This window comes from Eulemur rufifrons, chromosome 21, assembly GCF_041146395.1.
Source record: "Eulemur rufifrons isolate Redbay chromosome 21, OSU_ERuf_1, whole genome shotgun sequence".
In the NCBI taxonomy this organism is placed as follows: domain Eukaryota; kingdom Metazoa; phylum Chordata; class Mammalia; order Primates; family Lemuridae; genus Eulemur; species Eulemur rufifrons.
The window spans coordinates 14708239-14721110 of NC_091003.1; the positions used below are offsets into that span (position 1 = coordinate 14708239).

General features: G+C 45.5%; 1 protein-coding gene across 1 annotated transcript in view; it reads right to left on the bottom strand.

Moving 5' to 3' along the window:
* The window catches only part of SVOP (SV2 related protein), a 50016-nt gene extending 38325 nt beyond the window's left edge, over positions 1–11691 (bottom strand). Inside the window, exon 1 of the mRNA XM_069497134.1 lies at positions 11657–11691. Coding sequence (XP_069353235.1) covers positions 11657–11691 — 35 coding nt within the window. The remainder of the gene's footprint in view (positions 1–11656) is intronic.
* Positions 11692–12872: the final 1181 nt, after the last annotated feature.

Sequence of the window (12872 nt, forward strand, 5' to 3'; positions counted from 1 at the left end):
AGGATTCCACCTATAGGAGAGACCTAGAATAGTCCGATTCACAGAGACAGAAAATAGAATAGTGGTTACCAGGGGCTGGGGGAAGGGAAGAATAGGGAGTTAGCATTTAATGGGTACAGCTGGGGAATTTGAAAAAATTCTGGAAATAGATGGTAGTGATGGTTGTGCAACATTGTGAATGCACTTGATGCCATTTTGACTTAAAATTGTCAAAATGGTAAATTTTATGTTATGTATATTTTACCACCATAGACACACACACACACACACACACACACACGTTAATCTGTAAGAGCCAACAGGAAAAGACTGTTGAGGCTCATTATTAAACGTGCTATAATATGGTCTGTGACCTAGGTCCTTGCTACTCAAAAACCTAAGTGTGGTCCTGAACCAAAGACCCCGGCATTCCCTAGGAGCTTGTCACAAATGCAGAGTCTCGGGCCCTGACCCAGGTCTACTGAATCCGCATCTGCATTTTAACCAGGTCTCCGGGCATCTGGGTTCAGAGCACAATCTGAAGTCACTGTCGTGGAGTCGTTAGGCTCACACAGTCATAGACGTTCTGGAAGGGCGCCAAAGACACCAAAGGCTGATTTCCTCTGGGGAGGAGAACTGGATGGTAATGGGAAGTTTTGAAGGAAGAGAATTTTTGTTTTTCCTTTTCATTTTGGACTCCTCTGTAATGTTTGAAATTTCTAACCTGGGCATCTACCGCTTTTACTGCAAATATAAATAATGATAGCAATTCTTGGCCGAGCTCGTGTCGTTCTGCTAAAGCATGTTACAGATCTTTTCGTCTTTGAAATGGGGGTGACAGCAGGCTAGGAGGACCCTCATAAAGATTAACTGAATGAACTTGATGAACAGGACATTCTGGGTATTGAGTAAATATTAGCTTCCCTCCAGCCTGCTTCATCCAAATCACCTCTCTACCTTGAGTACAGAGTATATTGACACTTGTAAAGTGGGACTTTGAGAAAATGGCTTAGCTTCCTGCAATTTTTTTTTTTTTCTTTTTTTAGACAGGGTCTGGCTCTGTCGCCCAGGCTGGGAAGCAGTGACATGATCATAGCTCACAGCAACCTCAAACTCCTGGGCTCAAGGGATCCTCCTGCCTCAGTCCCCAGAGTAGCTGGGACTACAGGCGTGTGCCATCACGCCCGGCCTCCCCGCAGTTTTAAGCAAGAATCTGTTCCTAGTGAAGCACTAGAAGCTGGGGCACCTTTGTTTATTAAAGTTTGCTTTAAAACAGAGCTAAAGAGGGACCTTTGACATTACATTGCACAATACTCAGAAAGCCCGACTACATTTCGAATCAGCTGGGTTCCTAAAAGTATTTACCAACTGCATGAGCCAAGATTTCAGAAAGGGGGAAAAAAAAAATGTCATATGAAAGAAAAAGAAAATAGCAGTGGCATATGTTAAATATATGAAGGCTTCAAAACAGGCTGGCTCACAATTTCTCGCCATTTGTTGTATACATATATATATAGCATGTAATTTACCAAAATAGCAGGGAACATTTGTTTTATATAATTTTGCTATTTAAGGAGGAGAAGAACTTGAGGAAATAGCTGTCAACTTAAAGAGCTTGTTTGTACCATCATGTAATTTACCTCAGTGCCTTAAATTAGGGCCTGTGACTTGATGAGGGTATTTTAAGGAAGTTTTCTCTCTTTTCATCTGAGCTTCTGGACTGTTATCCCTTGAGTTCCTGAATCTATCAGACTGGAAGGGAAGCTTACACAGAACTGTGATTACGTCCGGGTGGCATTCAGAGTCCTGGGCGAAGCCAGGCGGTCTCTGGCCGGGGTGTGAATCCCCCACCCACACTATTCAGGAGCTGTGTGACTCTTCCGGGTAGGTGACTGCACCTCTCCGAGTCTCAGTGTCCTCTCTTGTAAAATGGAGACGGTGATTCCTACTTCCCAGGGTTGCCATGGAGATTAAAGGAGTCAACCTGCAGAGGGCATCTGGGAGAGCCAACCACAATCATTCAGTATTTCAATAAGCATTTTTTTTTTTTTTTTTTGAGACACAGTCTGGCTCTGTCGCCTGGGTAGAGTGCGGTAGCACAATCATAGCTCACCAAAACCTCAAGCTCCTGGGCTCACATGATCCTCGTGCCTCAGCCTCCTGAGTAGCTGGGACTACAGGTGTGCACCACCACGCCTGGCTAACTTTTAAATTTTTTTGTAGAGATGGGGTCTTGCTCTTGCTCAGTCTGCTCTCAAACTCCTGGCCTCAAGCGATCCTCCAGCATCAGCCTCCCAAAGTGCCAGGATTACAGGCGTGAGCGTTTGTGGAAGGCTGACTATGTGCTGAGGGCTGGATCACAAGGAGGGGTGAAATTGACATGGTCCCCACCCTCAGGAAGCAGATGCTGTAGTCGGGGAGATCGTTAATATTCAAGTAAACAAGTACGTCATTGTACATTTGCAAATGAAATGTACCTTGAGAAGGAAGCAAACATAAGGAAGCATTAGAGAGGGGGCGGTCAGAGAAGACCTCCCTGGGAAGGCGGAGGTCAAGGGAACAAGGACAGTCACACATGGATCAGAGGAGGGTCAAGAGAAACACTAAGGCCAGGAGGCAGGACCAAGGGGTAGAGGTCAGAGACCGGCTGTGTCACACCGAGCTCCGGAGACCAGAGTGAGGACCTTGTGTGTCATCCTGAGACCACCGGGATGTCATGGAACAGTTTCAAGTGGCAGCGAGAGGGTGGAAGACGATCGGAGTTGAGTTTTGAGAAGGTCACCCAGGCACATTCCCCCGCAAGAGGAGGAATCTATGGTGCAAAGTATTTCAAATCATAGGTTTTATCATTATTTAGGCATGCCAAGGCCAAGAGCTCAGCAGACGACTGCCTCCGAAAAGATACACTCTGTTGTCCTGACAGATCCCAGGGAGACAAAGCCACACTTGGGAGGCCACCCGGGGAGTCAGGAGGCAGAGGGAGGGCGGAAATTGTGGTTTGCAAGAGAGAAGGGAGAAAAGTGAGAGCAAGAACCTTTATTGTGGTTTCCGAGGGAAGAAACAGGCAAGTCAGAGTGAGCAGGGCTAGGATTGGCTGGTTTGAATCAGTTCATCAGACTCCGGGGCAGAGGGGCTGTCCCTAGTTGTCTAGCGCCTGGTTCTGGGGTGATTGGGGCAGGTGGATGTGGACCTGAGTCTGAGAACCCTGGGAGAGCCCGTTCAAGCAGGCGACTGGGGACATGAACCTCTGCGTTGGTTGGTTTGTATATGAAAGGAACACTGGCCAGCGAGCTGTTAGCTATTTCTAGGAATTAGTTAATTCTGGGCAGGATCGACAAGGGCCCAGGATGTCCAAACATCAGAATACAGAAAATCAGAGGCACGGTTAATACAGAAAGATGGCCAGAGAGGAGGCTGAGCGGCCAGTGGGCAAGAGGTGACGGTGGCTTGGGTTAGGGGGTTGCAGGGAGGAGAGAGCTGAGGCTTGTGGTAAATATCAGTCCTTCTCCCCACCGCCCCCACGCTTCCAACTAGGACAGGAAGACTTCTTCCTAGGGAGACACATCTGCAAGGCTAACCAGCAAAAGGCCGGGTTGTAACAAGGGTCTACCTTGTTTGGGGGACTCAGTCAAGGACACTGACAGCGGGCAGCCCTCGCTGTGTCCCAGATGGCTGGGCCCTACAGCCCTGGGCTTCTCTGGAGCCTGACAACCTACCGACAAAGGGGGTTAGACGCTGTGCACTCGGAGCAGCAGAAACTGCCAAGGTCACTCACACCTGGACTTGCTTTGTCTCCTTGGAGACAAGACCTGGGGAGCTCCCCGATCTGTGTCACTGGGGAAGAGTCTGCCCGGGGGATGGGTTTATGTCTTCTAACAGTTGAGGTTCTGGACTGTGAAAGAAGGTGGTTGTTCAACTTGGACCCTGAGAACAGAGCTTGAACTTCTGGGTATCGGGAAGAAGGAAGCAGGTTTCAGCTCAATATAAAGAAAAGCCTTCTCAGGCAGAGAAGGCTGGAGATGAGAAAGGCTGGTTTAGGGGGGCCTGGGCTCCCCTTCATGAGAGCCATTGCAGGAGAGGCAGGTGTCCATGTGATTGGTTCAGGAGCGATGATATTTAATATCTATGCATCATTGCTGCATGCCAGGTCCAAGCCTGAGTGTTATAAACTGCCTTATATAACGCCTCCGGCAATCCCAAGAGAGATGTGTTATTAATATCTCCAGCTCACAGCCAAGTAAACTCAAGCCGAGAGACGTTACACCAAGGGGTCCCTGTCCCCTAGACAGTGTGTAGTGCACTAGGACCCTGGCCCAACTTGTTTCAAAACCCACGATCTTAACCTAGCAGCCAATGCTTCTGTAACTGAGGCCAGGAACACTCCTAGGGAACTGATTAAAATGCTGATTCCTGGGCCACACTCCAGACTGAATGCTTTTGCACCTCTGCAGAGCTGGGGCCCAGGAATCTGAATTTTAATAAGATAGTAATAGTGGCCACGGTAGTTTGAAAGTCACCACCTGATACCCTCCTGCCCTGCCTTGGGGAAATAGGGTATGAGGGGTTGGATCTGATGACCTTTGAGGTTCTTTCCATTCCTGAATGTCTAGACGTCTACAATTAAATGGAAATTTTAGTCCTTTGCAGATTTTATTTATTTGTATTTTCCTGCCACCCTCATCGACCTGGATAGCAATGAGCTTGTTCCCTGGATAGTGGGCCACTAGCTTATATTCTGGACAACAGGTAATAAGATAAAATAAATAAAAGTTAGCATTCATGAAGCCCTACTAGGTGCTGGTAGCTCTGTTAAGCACCTTATAAGAACCATCTCAAGGAACCCTTCTGCTCTGTGAGGTGAGTGCTATTTTATCCCCACTTTATAGGTGATGAAACTGAGGCTTAACGAAGGAAGATAACTTGCCCAAGGTTATCTATCAAGTTAGCAGGAAAGTTAGGATCTGAACCCGGTTCTGCTTGAGCAGAGGGCCCACCCACTTGATCCTTCTCTGACATGGCCGCGGTGGAGGGGGTTGGGTAACTCTTCCGGTTGGAGGAACAAAAGGCCCTGGCTACAACTTTCCGGGGAGTTTGTCTTTGTAGCTTATTTATTCACTCATTCACTCAACCTCCACGCAGTGAGGACCTTCTCTGTGTCGAACTGAATTCTTGCACTGGTGGAACCTAGAGCCTTTTACCAAAGGTGCATTGAGGATGACAGAAGACGCAGGCATTGCTAAGTGAATGTGCCCCAGGGGTCCAAGACAACTAAAGTCAGAAAAGTGAGGTTTAAAGAGAGATCCCAGGATGCTCTAGAAATAGAGTGACCAAATAATTTATTGTTTAAAGTAGAACATTTTAGAGCAGTGGTTCCCAACCCTGGGTGATTTAGCCCCAAAGGCGACATCCACAATGTCTAGAGACAGGTTTTTGTTTTGTTTTGTTTTATTTGAGACAGAGTCTCACTCTCTTGCCTGGGCTAGAGTGCCGTGGCATCATCTTAGCTCACAGCGACCTCAAACTACTGGACTCAAGCAATCCAACTGCCTCAGCCTCTTGAGTAGGTGGGACTACAGGCACATGCCACCACATCCAGCTAATTTTTTCTATTCTTAGTAGAAATGGGGTCTCATTCTTGCTCAGGCTGGTCTCAAACTCCTGGCCTCAAGTGATCCTCCCACCTTGGGCCTCCCAGAGTGCTAGGATTACAGGCGTGAGCCACCGCGCCTGGCCAAAGACAGTTCTGATGGTCACAACTGGTTGTGACGTCTGGTGGACAGAGGCGGCCAGGGATGCTGCTTAAACACCCTACGATGCATAGGACGCCCCCCACGACAAAGTATCATTTGGTCTAAAATGTGAATAGTGTCAAAGTTGAGAAAGCCCGTGCTAAGAGTGAATGCGATGCTATTAATGATCACGCCAGGACCACCACGATAAGGATTGTGCCTCTCCCATCCAGACAGCTGAGAATTACAGTCTGTTAGAACTGAAAATGCCCTTAAGGGTGACCCGGGCACCCCCTTGTGTCTCAAGGAAGTTCAATGAATGGCCCAAGATCACACAGTGATTTATATGCAAACCTGCATAATTCTTTTAGACAGTCCAGGGAAGAGTTTGTCTGGGGTTGTCAAGCCATTGTCGAGGCCAGCTGACTCCCAAACAATCCTCCCAAAGACCTAAGGCCACACAAACAATAGCCTCTTTACAAGGACACTTTCTTTCTTTGGCCTCCAGACTGGTCCCCTTAAGTCACTGAAACATCCCTCAGAGGTGAGACTGGCTGGTATAAAACATTAATGAGTCTGCAGGCTCAGTGTGTAATCCCAGCACTTTGGGAGGCCGAGGCAGTGGGAGGATCACTTAAGGCCAGGAGTTTGAGACCTTATCTCAACAAAAAATACAAAACTTGGCCGAGCGTGGTGGTGCACCTGTAATCCCAGCTACTTGGGAGGCTAACGCAAGAGGATCGCTTGCGCCTCAGAGTCTGAGGTTGCAGTGAGCTATGATCCCACCACTGCATTCTTGCAGAGGCAACGAAGTGATGCCCTGTCTCAAAACAAAAAAAAACAAACAAACGAAAAGAAATGCAGGGGTGTGTGCAGCTTTGAGCTTGAGTTTTTAAAGGCTTTGGTGGGTTACCTTTGAGGATCTCCGGGCTATTACAATAACTCCCTACTTTTTGCCTGTGGTGGGTGACAATGAACCCCTATGTCTCCACCTTGGCCAAGGACCCTTCCTCTCCTTTTGCCACACCAAGTGTGGGGCACAAGAGCCCTCAGAAAGCCTCACGAGGACCTTTCCCAATTAGTCCTGTCCTGTGTCTCTGCAGAGGTCTCAGTTCGAGGAGCCAGAACCTACTTCTCATTCCTCTAGAACTCAAACATGAATTCTTGCCAGGGTTGACACGGGCCCAAAGGGTCTACCTGGGACAATGTCTAAAACAATAGTCATATAATCATTTCAGCACTATTCACAATGGCCACGACATGGAGTCAACCTAAGCGTCCAACAGATGAATGGATAAAGAAGGCGTGGTATGGAATGGTACACAACGGAACACCGCTCAGCCTGAAAACAGCCACCAACAGTGTACAAAATTTCCAATCTCTCCACATCCTAATCAACACTTGTTATTTTGGTTTGGATTTTTTTCAATAGTAGCCATCCTAATGGTTGTGAGAGAGGGCTGCGATTTTAAAGAGAGTGATCAGGGTAGGCTTTGGTGAGGGTGTGGCATTCGAGACTTGATGAAGGTAAAGCAGATACCTTGGAGAAAAGCTTTCTAGGCAGAAGGAGCAGTGCACCCCGAGGCAGGAGCCTGCCTGGTGTGTTCGAGGAACACCAGGGAGCCCAGAGTGGCTGCAGCAGCATGAATGGGCAGGAGAATGGAAGAGATGAGGTCACGTGGGAGCCATGGGAGGGTATTGAGCAGAGGAAGGACATGATCTGACTTTTAAAGAATCCCTCTGGCTGCTGTGTTGGGCATGGGCTGTGGGGCGACAAGGGCAGGAGCGAGGGGACCAGCACAGAGACCATCGCAACCAACCCTGATGTGAGAGGATGGAGACCTGAGCCAGGGCATTGCAGCAGAAGTAGAGAAAAGTGGCTGGAGGCTGGATGGAGCTTAAAGGCAGGGCCAGTGGGACTTCCTGATGCATCAAAAGTGAAACGCAAGAGGAAAAAGAGTCTAAGTTGACTCCAGAGTTTTGGGCCCGAACAGGATGGATGGAGTTGCCATCAGTTGAGATGGGTGAGGCTGAGAGAGGCGCAGGTGGAGGAAAGATGAAGAGTTCAAGTTCAGACACGTGCTTTCACACCAAAACCAGATATTCTGTTAGCATGCTGCACAGGAATCTATGACTTCCAGGTGCTTTACTACCTGAACAAGTTGGAAGATAAGGGACACAAATCCAGAGTGGAGGAAGACAAGAAACGCGAGAGCCGGGCACCATGCTGAGAGCTTCCCGGTGATTATCTCCCTGATGCTTATGACAGCCCTGCCATGCAGGTACTATCACTGGCCCGACCTTGCAGATGAGCACCCAGCCTTGGGGAGATGAAGCCACTGGCTTGAGGCCACCAGATAGTAAGTGGCAGAGCCAGAGTTTGAACTCAGGTCTGCGTGACTCAGATCCCACATTTTTACCTCTGCTAGCGATTAAGCCCAGCAGAAGTCAGGGGAAGATTCATTGAAGGAATGGACTTAACCTCAATCTTAAAAGACAGGATTTCTTAAAAAGGAGATAGAGAGTGTATTCAACAAATGCAAGGTGGAGTCCCAACTCTTTGCCACATGTGTATGGCCCAGTCCCTGTTGTCCTCTGCAGTTTTCCCTTCAGCCACTTGTTCATGATGCTCCACTGGCTGATTTTGAGACTTACCAAGCTTTTTTCCAATTCAGTGCTTTTGGTTATACAATTCCATCTTCCTGGAGTGCTCCTCATCCTGTCTTGTTTTCTTGGATGACTCCTACACACCTCCAGGGGCTCAGCTCAAATGGTACCTCCTTGGGGAAGCCTTCCCTGATCCGCCCCCTCACCCATCTAGAACTAGTCCCGTCACGCTGCACTGGTTCTTGATAGCACTTAAGATAATTCTTGTAATTATTTGTGCAATGATGTGTTCAATGTCCACCTCTCCCATTAGATCAGTGCTGTCGAATAGAATTTTCTGCAATTATGGAAATGTTCTAGACCTATGCTGTCCAATATGATAGCCACTAGCCAAACAGCTATTTAGCATTTGAAATGTGTTTAATGTGACTGAAGGACAGACTTTTAGAATTTTACATTGTAAATTATACTGTATAAATCATTTCATACACAATTACATAATTGAAAATAATTTAAGTTTAAATTTAAATAGCCACATGTAGCTAGTGGCTACCATATTGGATGCTACAGCTCTAGACTGTGAATTCCTTAAGGTCAGTAACCATTCTACCTTACTTGGTTGTAGAATTCTTTGCACCTAGGATGGTGTTAAAGTAAATTAGTGAATGAATGAATGAATGAGTGAATGAATCAATGGAGTCTATAAACTTTCTTTCAAGACATCATCCTGGAAAGGAGAGACCTAGAAAAGTATAACTTGCACAAGGTCTTACAATAAGGCAGAACTGGATGCAAAATCCTAGACTCCTGAATCTCCTGTACACATGCTGTCCCTGAGTAGACAGAAGGTGAAAGACAAGGGTTGTTTGTGGTCTCAAATGAACCATCCCAGAGCTGTGCAAAGATGGCCCCAGGTGCAAGGAAGGGCTAATTTCTTAGACACCTTCACCCCTTTACCCCTTTGTAAACTACTCAGTGGCTTATAATCTACCAACACTTGGTCTCCCACAGGACTGAGGCTATTCCAAAGTCCACTCTTGCCAACCCTCTACAAGGCATTCTGAATTTTTTTTAACCATAATTTTCTCAGGAAATCTGCTGCCTACAATCTGTGCATAATATACGCAGGGTGTAGTTTAAAAAACATCTAAGTCGTGATTTGTAACCCACTCAGATTCATGTGGCCATTCCTTTTAGCTTACTCTTTTTTAGAAATTGAGGTCAACACATTTCAAGACTAATTTTGAATTCATTTGAATGTAGTTTGGGGGGGGTCACAGATTATAATTTTGGGAAGTCCAGCATTTTGAACCTATATATTTTATATTTATAAATGATTTTTCAGATGTAGTAATAATAGGTAATATGCATTGAGTGCTTTGTGCCTGCCAAGAATTTAGCATACATTATCTCATTTGATCTTCACAATAACCCTATAAATCAAGTACTTTAGATCCTCATTTTATAGTTAGAGAAACTAAGTCTCAGAAAGGTTAAGTCACTGACTTAAAGACACACAGCCAAGAGGTGGCAGAGTCAGGATTTGAACCCAAGTCTGTCTGATTCAAGAGCTAGTGTACCTAACCAGTACACAATTTGGTCTCTCTAATAGATAATATGTGTATTTATGTCTATAAAACATCAGAAAGAATACTCAATAAACTTAACTCTGGGAAAGAGGACTGGGATTTGAAAGGGAGGAGACTTATTTTTTATTCTTGTGCTTTTCTTTGAAATTTATTTACCTTTATTTATTGGTACATTATATTCATATAAAAACTGAATTAATTTTTAAATTTAAATAAATAAAACCTCTACTTATTTTTATTTTTTTTTAATTAAGGAAGGAATTGCCATGATAATGTTTGGTTTACATATTAGTAGGTTAAATATAAATGAATCTTTTGCAAAGTTCACATGCTCTGACACTATTGGAAAATTTATCCCAGAAAAACTGCAGTTCTTATATGTAGTCTTATTCTGAGTAACTGATTTCATATTTCTCATTTTTAATTATTTTTAATTTTGGGATAATAATTTGATTTTTGATCATATTTATTTTCAGTGACAGTGATATGTTTTCCTCGAGAGATTTGCAATCAGACATTTACATTTTTATGTACTCATATATCAACCTCTGGATATTATAACTCAGCATCCTTTAGCATTTGTGAAATAATGCCATATTACATAATAAGATATGCTATTTGTGGATCAATTAATAAAAGCTTAAAAGTAAATTTTAAATTAATTAAAATTTTAATATAAAAATTAATTTTACGCTAATTGAGAAGTAAACATTACAATCCCCTTCAGTACTCAGAGCCTCAGAGAACTGTATCAGTCACACTAAAAGTCACTTGGGAGAATTCCTCAGTAGCTTAGAGGGAAAAACCCCCCCACCATATTTTAAGTCAAGAAAATACATGCATACTAACAATAATTAATCCTCTAAAATGAATCTACTTTTACCATCCAAATGGCTAGTGATTCTAAAAATAAATAAAACAACAACCAGAAATGTTCTTTTTCATGCTCCCTCTCATACACCTGGAATTTGCTTAACAAATCACCATCTACTTGTGGTAGGAAGAATCCGTAAGCCCCTCTACAAGGCCCCTGTCCTTTCCATGGCTTGGTTATATTTCCCTAAGATGCAGAGCAAATTTGGTATCTCTTAAAAAATTGCCCATCCTCAAAGGAGTGCATTTCTGCTGTTCCGACGGTGAGTCTCACTCTGGCTAGCTGTTACAGAAACCTTTCATTCAGAAGCAGGCGAGAGGTTTCAGCGACCGTGCACAGCTCTCTCATTCACACACTTCATAAACAACAGGACTTTGCCCAAGCCTGTCCTCTAGGAAGGAATCCCAGCTTTTTAGAAACCAGTTTGCAACATCGGTATCATTCCCTTCCAAAAGACCTTGCAGAAGAATTAGGAATTTCACAGCACAGAAGAAGGGCTGGAAAGGACCGGTGTCATTGCGTGGACTTCATCAATTCAGTCCACATATCAAAACAGCAGCTAATGTTTTCTCAAAGCACAGACCTCAACCATCCCTTTAGGATTGAGAGCAATTAACAGGGAAAGCATAACCCCCCCGTGGCTCCCCATAAGGTCCTGACAGATCTGAAAAAAAAAATTCAACTGAGTCTGAGACACAGAGGCTGGGCAAATGGGGAAGGAAAATGGCTTGTTTGCTCCAGGCCCAAGTCCCCCTTCCGAAACGGTTCCCATTAAATTCCAGAAGCCATGCAGAGATGCCCCCCTCCTCCTCCCCTTGCAGGTTTCCGTTTTCTAAAAGAAAGCCTGCTTGCCTCTCTCTCGCCCCCATGACACTCACGGCAGCTGCCTTAGCTGGAATAAGTCCTCCTCCATGTCCGCGCTGCGCCAGGACGAGCCCTTTGCATGGCCCTTACATGGTAGCGGTGCAAAGCCAGCCCTCCGGGGTTTCAGCACCGGGATGCCGGACAGCTCCCGCGCCGCTTCCTCCCTCGGGCGGCAGCTGTTCGGGGGAGGAAGCCGCTGGGGACCAGCCCACGAGACAAAGCCGCCGCCACCAGGAGACCGCGGCGAGAGTGGGCGGAGAGGAGGAGGCGGAGGGCAGAGCGAGCTGCGCGGGGAGAGGGGGCGGGGAGGGCCCTTCTGCCCGGAGGAGTTGACAGGCTCTCCGTGGCTGCTGGTGCTTTACCGGGATGCTTATAGGGCACGCCGGCCTGCGAAATGGCTGTCGAGGTACCAATGAGCATCCTTGGGCTGACAACGCCTCTCCAAATGTTTACTTGTAGGGAGTCATGAATGATATCAGCATAAATATGCCTGAACCCCAGGCTGCTATGACAAATACAGGTATGCATTTTTTAATGTATTCGTGCAGTTAAGTACTGTTTATGAAGCACCTACTGTGTGCCAGTCACTGTCATAGGCACTGAGGGGGTGTGGCAGGACAAATTCGACATGTCATTGGCATAGAGCTGAAGGTCTAGTGAAAGGAATGGAGGGGAAAAAAATGCAAGTTAAGTATGAAAAGGCCAAACATCACTCATTCATTCATTCGACAAGCATTATTGTATGATTTCCACAGCCCTGACTCTGCGGAATCAAAGATGAATAAGTTAAAGTCCCTGCCTTCAAGATCCTCCCTGTCTAGACAATCATTCGGCCATAAAAAGGAATGAAATTTCAACAGATACTATAGCACGGATAACCCTTGAAGACATTATGCAAAGTGAAATAAGCCAGACATAAATATGATATACCTAACATAGGCAAATTCAGAGACAGAAAGCACAACGGAGAGAGGGGTGATGCGTTATTGCTTAATGGGTACAGAGTTTCTGTTTGTGGAGATGAAAAAGTTATGGAAAGGTATAGTGGTGCTGGTTGCAAAACCTTGTTAATGTACTTATTGCCACCGAATTGTACACTGAAAAATTGGTTAAAGGATGTAAAAGGGTACAGCTGCTATGGAAAACAGTATAGAAGTTCCTCAAAAAAAAATAGAAATAGAATTAACATATGATCCAGCAATCTCCACTTCTTGGTATATATCCAAAAGA